This window comes from Paramormyrops kingsleyae, chromosome 5 (assembly GCF_048594095.1).
Source record: "Paramormyrops kingsleyae isolate MSU_618 chromosome 5, PKINGS_0.4, whole genome shotgun sequence".
Taxonomy (NCBI): domain Eukaryota; kingdom Metazoa; phylum Chordata; class Actinopteri; order Osteoglossiformes; family Mormyridae; genus Paramormyrops; species Paramormyrops kingsleyae.
In genome coordinates this window covers 24,335,755-24,346,447 of record NC_132801.1, presented here as the reverse complement: position 1 = coordinate 24,346,447, position 10,693 = coordinate 24,335,755, and the positions used below count along the sequence as shown (strand labels likewise).

Genomic DNA, 10,693 nt, shown 5'->3' with positions numbered 1-10,693 from the left:
GCACGATCATTGCGTAATTTCCGCAATAAACAAGTACAGTGCCGGAAATGTCTTACAGTTATGAACGCAGCTTTTCCCATTAGCCTTATTAGCTAACTGCTAGTGTTGCAGTTTTGAAATTTTCCGTTCAGTGTTTATTGTCGAATAGGCCATTAAAAGCTTACAAGTGTTTCAGCGGAATGATTCAGCTTTGATTTTACACGGATTTTACTCTTCAACTCGACAACAGAAGGATTAGCTACCATTAACGACTGTAACTCAACGGCTGGTGTATAAACAGGTAAATGCCGTATCTTTTTGCCATTATTGGTGTTAGGCGTTTGCTACCCGTTTTCATTTGGTTTATTTGCGTAATGTAAAACAACGAGTCTGATGAGAAGCTACAGTGTTAGTGTAAGTACGTGCAGTACTTATACTGTTTTCAAGTCTGCGATTGGTTTAGCTTAAAGCAGAAGCTGTATTACCTCAGCCTGTTTTTCTCATTCCATATCACATTTCACCAAGACAGTCATTATAAGTGCAATGAAATTACTTAATTTTTGGCCAACCATCTTATAATTTTTGTTTTGCTTTATTTGTGACATTTTCTGTTCCATTTAAATGTAACGGTAACGATGTTTTATTGCTGTTGGTGATATTGCTCTTTTATGGCTTTAAGTCATTGAAGTGTCAGATGAAACATTGCATTCCAGGAGATGACATATTTAGTGAATCTCACCTCCTCTTCCCTGCTCAGCACTTGTGAACGATTTAGCTACATCTGTGACACCCTGCCTTAGAGCGCAGCTATGGAGGGCTCCAAGTCCTCCAGCTCCACCATGCAGGTTAGCTTCGTGTGTCAGCGCTGTAGTCAGCCTCTCAAACTGGACACATCCTTCAACGTGCTGGACCGCGTCACCATCCAGGAGCTCATAGGTAGGACGGCTCTCCATACGGCGCTTCAGTGCTAAAGTTATTTAATCCCGTGCTTTTTTTATTTAAACGATATTGACAAGACATTGTTATATTTCGCAATCATTACACTTTTAAAAAATTTGCAGTCCAAAAATGTGAAGTTTAGTATTTGCATAACATAACGTTTTTTTTTTTAATTTAGCATATTCTTATATCCAAAGCATTGTATATCAGAGAGCAGGACTGGATGATTTTTGGGGCATTTAGCAGCGCTGTCTACTTGACCTGGTATTAATCTGAGCCAACATTATTGCATTAACATGCATAACATGTATAACAATTATTTTTTTCTCCACTACGTTTCTGCCCTGTAGCCCCATTAGTGACAGTGACACAAAGCAAACAGGTGGAGAGCACTGAGGAAGAGAGCGCCACAGAGGTGTGTAGCGGTCAGGGGTGCCGTCGCCTCCACATTTCATGCCACTGGTGTGTTTATGTGAGACCTGTGAGATGCTGTTTTGAGCCCATTTAGTCACATCCCTGTGGCCAGTACTACGAAGCGGGGTTACTGGCTTATCGGGGTAACTTGTCGGATTTAAGGTACCACAGCTTAAATGGACTTCATATTCGCTCACTTACATTTTGCCCAGACTACCTTAAATCCAACAAGTTACCCCGATAAGCCAGTAACCCCGCTTCGTAGTACAGGCCACTGGTTTCTTGGCCTGAATCAGCAGATTTAGAGCTTTATGGATGTAAGCAGAATCTTTTTGACATATTTTAAATGTCTTAATGTCTTAAATGTCATGTTTTAGCATGAAGCGGTAATCTCTGTCAAGAAGGGTCATTAGTGTTGTTTAAAACAGAGAATCTCAACCCGTGGTTGGGTCTCCGCAAGTTCTGAAAGTTCTGAAGCATAGTTGGAAATGTAATTTTAAAATCATGCATTTTAAAAACCAGCAAGCTCCTATGCTGATCCACGATCAGATTTTCCAGCTATGATCCTAGAATTAATCTATATAAACAGGTCTTGGGACTGCAAATATTTAGTGCAAAACTAGTGAAAACTCAACCAATCCAAAAAGCCAAACCACAGATGCTTAATTTATAATTCACTGGCACATCCAATCAGATTTGTGCGATAGGCATTGATTGGCACAAACTGCAGAGTGCACTGCATGCCTGATCATAGCGTTAATTTAAACTTTTACTTGATATATAGGGTAGCAACTGAGCTGGGATGGTAAAAATTGGGTTGCGGTGCAAAAAAGGTTGAGAACCACTGGTTTAAAATGTTTATGCAATTCCCTGAAACTTTCATTTTCCATTATTTGTTACACTTTTTTAAAGGAAACATTTGTGGAAAGCAAACAAGATGGAGTGGCAAGGAAGTACATACCCCCAGCACGGTAAGATGTGTTATCTCTACCATCTCCCGAAGATGCCCATGTCTAAACAGAACTGACTCATGGGAAGAGATGTGCAGGATGCTTTTAACACTCACATGTTTAGCATCAAGTCTTAATCCCTCTCAGTATAGAAAGTAGCTGATAAATGGTTTAATTTGACCCTAATGGTAAGATTATGTAATTGCTGTAATTGTGCAATACTGGAGCATAAGTCTGTAAGCATTGAGCTGGCTCACTTAACAAAGCAGACTTGTCTACCAGTGCACATACCACGGACCTTTACGCTCCACCCTGATGTTGTATCCTTTGTAGGATGATGTCCACAGAAAGTGCCAACAGCTTCACGCTGATTGGAGAGGCATCCGATGGAGGCACCATGGAAAACCTAAGTCGTAGGCTGAAGGTGAGAGGTCTGCAAACACCCCACTTCGGTCTTGCATCCAGCCACAGAGATCAGACTCGGTCCTGGAGTAACTCTACGTCTGCTAGTTTCTGTTCCTGCTGAGCTTTTTCTTAATTAGGCTTGATTACTGCTGATTAAATTCTGATTAATCTTGGCATTTTTTCCCCGTTGCATTAGCGAATAAATAAATATATATATTTTGTCTCAGAACAAATTATCATGATTATTTTATTAAGTGTGTTACTTGATAAGTTCAGTGCCCTTAATTAACAGAATGGTTGATTGAGATGAAAGTATATTTATGAGTGACAAAGAAAAAATCAAGTTAGAGCCATACCTATAGTTTTACATTTACATATTCTGAAAAATCTCATCAAGTGGAGCAGCTTGAGAACCACTCAACATACATCTACGTTCAACCCTCTCCAATTTCTACAGGTGACAAGCGACCTCTTTGACATCATGTCGGGTCAAACCGATGTGGACCATCCCTTGTGTGAAGAGTGCACTGACACTCTGCTGGACCACTTGGACACACAGCTCAACATCACAGAGAATGAGTGCCAGAACTACAGGTGAGTCAACAAGGAATGAGCAAAGTGGCTCTATGCTGCCACCTGCTGGGCTCATAAATTGTCTTTGAAAATATAACCTTTAGAAGCGTACCATTTTGGTGGCATTGGTTAAGCTTAGAACTGCACAATACTGGAAAAATCTCAGTATGTTTTTTTGTGATATATATTGTGGTTTTTAATAAAAGTCGAAAAATGAGCCAAATAAAACTTCTTATCTGCATTTTAGCAGACACTTCGTCCAAAGCAATGTACAAGCGAGGCAAATGTACAATTTCAAACATTCATGCTGTCAAGGAGTCAACTAGGCATAAGAGCATCTAGGCTGAGCTTCCAGTGAACACCCAGGTACAAGTGTAAGCAGTTTTGGAGCAGAAGCTACACAAAATTTATCTACCAATAGAGTTTGTGAAATAGGGTTAGGGTTAGGTTGGCGATGTTGCTGCACTTTGTCCTCACAAAGCAGTGTCAACAAATCACTAAGTTTTGCTCAGTATCGTCTTTATGGAACCTAAACTATTTCCATAAAGGGGAGGCAGATGTCTTTTGGCAACCAGTTCTTGTGCGTTTTTCTCCTCGTCACTCATTTTTGTTAAACTTCTCACAAAGGCGCTACACTGTCTGGGAGTAATTTTAACAGTATGGTTGAAGATGATTATGATACAAAAGTAGCAGCACATGATCATTAAAATTGCAAAGCTTGGTATATTTCCCTTCACAGAGTAAAAAACAATGTTATAATAGTAAAACTCTATGATCTCTGTTTGGAAACACTGCCCCCCCCAGCACTCCGGCAAATTTTGTTGCCAAGGTTTCAAAATATCAGAATTGCGCTCCTTTACGTGACATTTGTATATGCATAACATGTGCTGCGTTGATATTAACGTTACACATTGTGCAAGCCTAATTTAGCTACATATTTTAAATTGTTAAAATAAATAATTAATTCTGGTTGCGGTTATATAGAATAAATACACGTCTTCAGTGCAGGGGTTCCGTAAAGGGAGGGGGGGAGTAGGATGATTCCAATTCAGGGGCCCTAAAAAATTTGGAAAATAATTGCATTGGTCCAGGTTGGGGGGGCCAGTACGATACACTTTTATACTCTTCATTCTTTGTGTGCACTGCTCTTAACTCCCCCCCCCATCCATTATAGGAGCTGTTTTGAGCTTCTCTCCCAGTTGCGTGAGGAAGAGGAAGACACCCTGCTGGCAGAACTGCAGCAGCTGAAGGAGGAAGAGGAGTCATTGATCCAGCAGCTGGAGGCCATTGAGGAGCAGAGGGGGGTGGTCGCCCAGGAGCTGTCCCAGGGCCGCAGCCTGACGCAGCAGCTGGACAGCGAGGAGCTGCAGTGAGTGTCTGGCAGGAAGTGGCTTCTGATCTCATGACCCTCTGCTTATAAAGGGGGCGATCCGCAGTGCTATGTCAATGATGCTAAGTAATTTAGCCTAAAGCAAGGCAGCCGAGTGTAATAAAGAGCCTTGAGCCTGGGGACCCATTTAAATCACTTTCATTGCTTCAAAAACACCAGGCAGCCAATGGAAACTAATTGGGTATTGGTCTGGGTCTAAGCAGAGATGCTTTCTGTACACCACAGGTGTCCGACTCCAGTCCTGGGGGGCCGGAGCCCTGCACATTTTTGGGTTTCCCCTCGTTTAACACACCTGATTCAACTCCTTGTGCTAATTACCACACAGTTCTTGAGCTGAATCATTTGTGGTGGAACAGGGAAAGAACTAAGCTACACAGGGCTCCGGCCCCCCAGGACTGGAGTTTGACACCCCTGCTGTACACGAAGAGTTATGCACAGTCCTCATGTGAAAAGTGTGTCTACATTGGGTCATAGCAGAAGCTGACCATCAGCTGTGCGGATGCTGAGTGATGGACTCCCTGTGCCCTGTCTGCCCCACGCTCAGGTACCAGAAGGAGTACAGCGAGTTCAAACGGCAGCAGCTGGAGCTGGACGACGAGCTAAAGAGCGCCGACAACCAGATGCGCTATGCTCAGATCCAGCTTGACCGGCTGAAGAAGACCAACGTCTTCAACGCCACCTTCCACATCTGGTAGCCTGCCGACCTCAGTTCACCTCCAAATGAGTGTAGATTAATGTTGTCTGATGTCACGTCCCCATCTGGGACCTGGAGGGTAATGGGTGGTTAGTGGTTCCAGTCCCAGGAGGGCCTGGCCATTTTACCCTCGAGCCCCTGTCCTAAAATCCTACATTACCATGCCCTGTCATGCAAATGAGGAAAAAACAAACCTGAAGCTGTGTAATCACATACAACTGCTTGCTCAGCAACTGTAACGGCTAATGAATAAATACATATGCTGCACTAAATCAGCTCCAAAAATGGAACAGATTTATTTATGCACAATAATCAGATTAACAGCTGGAGGCGTTAATAATTAAAAATATAAATAATTCAGCAAAACTATGATTATGTAGTTAGAAAATTAGAAATGAGATAAGGGAAGGAGGAAGTGCTTTGGCATTAATGGGCAAGGTTCTGCAGAGGAGAAATTCAAATGAGACTCTGTTCATTGAGTACTGAGTGCCAGCTGTTGCTGTTTGAATGGGCTGGGCTCTTCCTGTTGCCCTGGAGTGCCTTTAACAAGTCAAATGTAGCGATAATTTAGTGGGAAGTGGAGTGGTACAAACTAAGGGGGGTATAGGAAGGTACCACTAGGGGCTGGGGGTGGTTATGATGTGCTGAAGATCTTATACATGCAAACCGCTCTGGGCGTGGTTATAGATCGCATGAATAGCACATTCTGATCATAAATCATGCTTCTCTTCCCCCTCAAATATCCCTGCCTGTTGTTAGGCATAGTGGTCAGTTTGGGACAATCAACAACTTCCGTCTGGGCCGCCTGCCCAGCGTGCCGGTGGAGTGGAACGAGATCAATGCGGCCTGGGGGCAGACGGTTCTGCTCCTGCATGCACTGGCCAACAAGATGGGGCTGCGTTTCCAGAGGTGAGACATGCTGGTTCCGGGTGCCGAGTGGCAGTTTGCTGGTACAGCAGCTGGGTTTTTTGAGCAGAGGCAGATATTTTTCTTCCAATAAGGAGTTACTGCTATTCTACTCTTGAATAATGTTGGGGAAGTTACTGGGAAAAAGTAACCCGTAACAGACTGTCTCAAATTGTAACCGGATTACTTTACTGATTACTTCCAGAAAATGTGACATTACTAATGACTTTACTTTTAACTTGCTCTCTCAAACTCCTATGAATCAACAAAAAAATGAATCGAACCATCAGTTTCATATTTTTTCCATGTATTATTATATACCTGCAACCAACAGTTTGCTGTAGTTGCTGAGCTTCCTGCTAATGTTATGGGGTTTTTTTTTCAAAGAATGAGCTGTCAAATTCAACCAATACACAGACATTTACAGCATTTACATTTACTGGGGGCAGTAAGAGCAGATTTACTGCTCAGACGTTGCATAGCTCTGTTTCAGAATTGCCTGATACACCTGATACAAGAGCATAGTACCCCTTCATAAATTAATAAAAACAGTGAAAATAAACAAGTGTTTTATTAGACAGTTCTATTCATTTATTGAAGTTAGCCCTACTCACTGAGTTTCAAAGCTGTCCATGCCATATCAAAGGAGCTATGAATGTTGGAGTGTGGAGCCAAACACCGTCGGCAAAATGCATAAAATTATTTAAAATTTCAAAAAGCTGTAGTTTCAAAACTGTTAACAATACAGACCTAATATTTGGGACTTTTCATAAGTTTGGTATAGGAGTGAATTTTCAGGCCAATCTGAGAGAGTGACCTGGAACCCTCTAGGTGATTTGATATGGAATGACCCGTATATATTTTTGAAATTTAAGGTAGAAACTGTAATATGATTACAAAAATTGAAATTGTAGTCCATTACACTACTTTGTTACAGAGAGAGATGATTAGATTACAGGAGGGCTGTGTGATATGACAATATACATCAGATGACGATATATAAACGTTGATCGTTTCATATTACTTTCTACTGTTTATTTTGTGGTGTCGCGAAATTCACTGTTTATGGCGACATTTTTCATCATTTGGATGATGGTTCACCACGTTATTCGCCACCACATAGGATGTGCCACTTGTATGGAAGTTTTCATTGGACTTTTTTATTTGTAACCCAAAGAAGACGATCCACAAATATGTACCATGATCCACAAATATTTAACTATCCAGCGGATCTTCAGTGTACCTCGTTGGGTGGATTTGATGAAAGTACCGCTCTTTGATTATGATGACATACTGGAATCCCGAATAGTAAGCATCTGTCTGCCCTTGACAGGTACCGCCTCGTCCCATATGGGAACCACTCCTACCTGGAGTCTCTAACAGACAAGTCCAAGGTAAGACAACTATACTTGTTTGTAAGTGTTTTTGTTCAGATGATGTTGCTGCATCTTGTATGTATCTGGCTTTTATGTTTGTAGTAAATGCTCTCTCTCTCCTTGCCCCCACCTGGGAAGGAGTTGCCTCTTTACTGTTCCGGAGGCCTGCGCTTCTTCTGGGATAACAAGTTTGACCACGCCATGGTGGCCTTCCTGGACTGTGTGCAACAGTTCAAGGAAGAGGTGGAGAAAGGCGACACTGGGTTCTGTTTGCCGTACAGGTGGGGCACGGCCGGTGGGGGGGGCGGGGGTTTGGGGAGCTGGGAGTGCTGTGTCATGGCTCAAAGTCACGTATTTCATTCAGTAAGATCTTCTCTGAATTACTGCAAGTCGTATCAGAGAAAATCAATTGTCATTTGATATTGGGAGGTGGCAAAAAGAATTTGTATCTTAATGAACATGCATGAATATATGAAAGAGAATAGCTAAGCTGGTTTATCATATCATTTGAGTGGTGCTTGTCAGAGAGAGCCTTTGTAAAATCTGATTGAATATAGACTATATGGACGAAAGGATTGGGACACCTGGCCTTTAAACCCCCAGGAACTTATATGACATCTTATTCTATATCAATTGGCATCAATATGGAGTTGGTCCCCCTTTTGCAACTATAATAGCTGCCATTATTCTGGGAAGGCTGTCCACAAGATTTTGGAGTGTGCCCATTCATCCAGAAGATCATTTTTGAGGTCAGGCGCTGATGTTGGACATGAAGGCCTGGTTCGCAATCTCCGTTCTAGTTCATCCCAGAGGTGATTGATGGGGTTGAGGTCAGGGCTTTGTGGGCCAGTCAACCCCATACCATTGTCCCTCCTCCACCAAATTTTATAGTTGGCACAAGGCAACGAAGCAGGTACCGTTCTCCTGGCACCCGCCAAACCCTGCCTTGCCCATCAGACTCCCAGACAGAGAAGCGTGACTCATCACTCCTCAAAACACGTTTCCACTGTTCCAGAGTCCACCACTCCATTCAGTGCTTGGCATTGTGCTTGGTGATGTGAAGCGTGCATACTGCTGCTTGGCCATGGAAGTCCATTCCATGAATCTCCTGGGACATGGTTTTTGAGATGGGAATAATGGCGGAGGAAGTTAGGAACTCTGCAGTTATTGAGTCTAGAGCGTTGGCGACTTTTATGCATGATGCACCTCAGCATTTGGTGACCCCCTTTTTGCTGCAATATGTGATCTCTGTGAGTTTCTGTTGTTACTAAATACTTCCACTTTGCAACAATACCACTTACAGTTGACCATGGAATATCTAGCAGGGAAGAAAGTTCACAAACTGACTTATTGCAAAGGTGGCATCCTATAACAGTACCACACTTGAATTCACTGAACTCTTCAGAACGACCCATTCTTTCAGAAATGTTTTTAAACCTGACTGCATGGCTAGGTGTTTGATTTTATGCACATGTGGTAATGGACCTGAATGAATAAAGTATCAATATTCTATAGTAATTATTGTGATGGTCATAACCTTTAGATTTTATTGCCTCCCTGAGTTTCCTGCAGATTTTTGAAGCAGTTTTGCCAGTTAAGGAAAATAATTTTGGTCTAGATAGTCAGAGCAAGTATGTAGCCACTTAAGGTCAATTGTCTCACGTTTATTTAACCTTGTGACCTAGGATGGATGTAGAAAAGGGGAAGATCGAGGACACAGGTGGCAGCGGCGGCTCATACTCCATTAAGACGCAGTTCAACTCTGAGGAGCAGTGGACCAAGGCATTGAAGTTCATGCTCACCAATCTCAAGTGGGGCTTAGCTTGGGTATCTTCTCAGTTTTACAACAAGTGAGGACTGCCACAAGATGGAAGCCGGCCTGGTCTGGGCCCACGCAAAAGGATCCTGGCAAGAACGAGATGTACAGTAGAACTGAAGCAGCCTCAGCTTGTTTTTAAGTGAACCCCTTTGTACAGTCATTCATTTGGACTGATCGTAAGTGCAGGTCCTCAAACTCTGTATATGATAATGTATTATACGTGCATTCAAATTTTCAAGGATCGTCAGTCCTTGGGGTGGAAACAAATCAGTTTTGTCACAGTGACCACCATTAACATTTGCTTCAGTGTCTAAGATAATGCTGAAAATGATTTACAGGTGTGTGATTTGCTGACATCTACATTTCCCACATATTTCTAAAGTGTTTATTTTGAGAGATGGCAGATGCATACTGAGAGAGCAACTCCCCTCTCGTCATTAGACACATATTGAAAGTTTTTAGGAATAAGAGAATAACTTTTCCTTCTTCTTATGCGGATCATTGCTTTTTTTACACAGAGCAAAGATAATCTGCATATGCATATGTTTGCTTTTCATTTAGCAAATAGGACTGTAAATAAATGATGAAAGAATTGGATTTTGATACATTTAAGAAAAGCTGTATCATTAAAAGATAAAAAAGGCAATTTCAGAATTATTGTGTAGGTTTTTTCCTTCATATATTTCCTTAATATATAGTTTGAACAGGTTTAACTTTTGAGATTAAGTTTGACACTTAAAGCAACTCCTTATGGGGTTAGCAGATTATATTTAAGATCAGAGCTTTCAGCTGTCCCCTTGGAGCGAATGGGGTGGGGGGGCTTGTCCCCCTCTCTGCTGCTATGCTTTACCTTCACTGGAGGTGTAGACCGTAACTGTACTGCTCTGCCATGGACTGTGAGGGACCAAGCAGTACAGCAACACAAACACAGGAACTTGACTAAAGAAAATAGGGCTTTATTGACTCCCACGAATACAAACAATGACTAAACTCAAGACCTTAATAACAAGGCCCTTAAAAGAGGTCCAGAAAACGTAATATAACAACTCAAAGTAGTAACTGAAACAAACTGACCTTTCTATAAAAAGACATGAGGGAACATGTATAGTGCCAAACCAATTAACACACAAAAGGGGTAAACCAAATGAGCGCTACATATAACTTAACAAAGCAAAACACAGCTAAACCCCAACTCCCCCCTCTTGCCATGGCAGCACATGGTTTGCTCCTGCTCCAGGGGTTGTGCTT

The 10,693-nt window shown here is 42.1% G+C and overlaps 1 protein-coding gene across 1 annotated transcript; it reads left to right on the top strand.

Annotated features, from left to right (window-relative positions):
• The first annotated feature begins 8 nt into the window (after positions 1–8).
• Positions 9–10,099, top strand: becn1 (beclin 1, autophagy related). Its single transcript, XM_023835787.2, has 12 exons — positions 9–280; positions 737–915; positions 1,269–1,333; positions 2,245–2,303; positions 2,616–2,706; positions 3,145–3,281; positions 4,435–4,629; positions 5,195–5,341; positions 6,104–6,253; positions 7,584–7,644; positions 7,765–7,907; positions 9,312–10,099. The coding sequence occupies exons 2-12, from the start codon at positions 789–791 to the stop codon at positions 9,478–9,480; spliced, it is 1,344 nt and encodes a 447-aa protein (XP_023691555.1). The 5' UTR covers positions 9–280; positions 737–788; the 3' UTR covers positions 9,481–10,099.
• Positions 10,100–10,693: the final 594 nt, after the last annotated feature.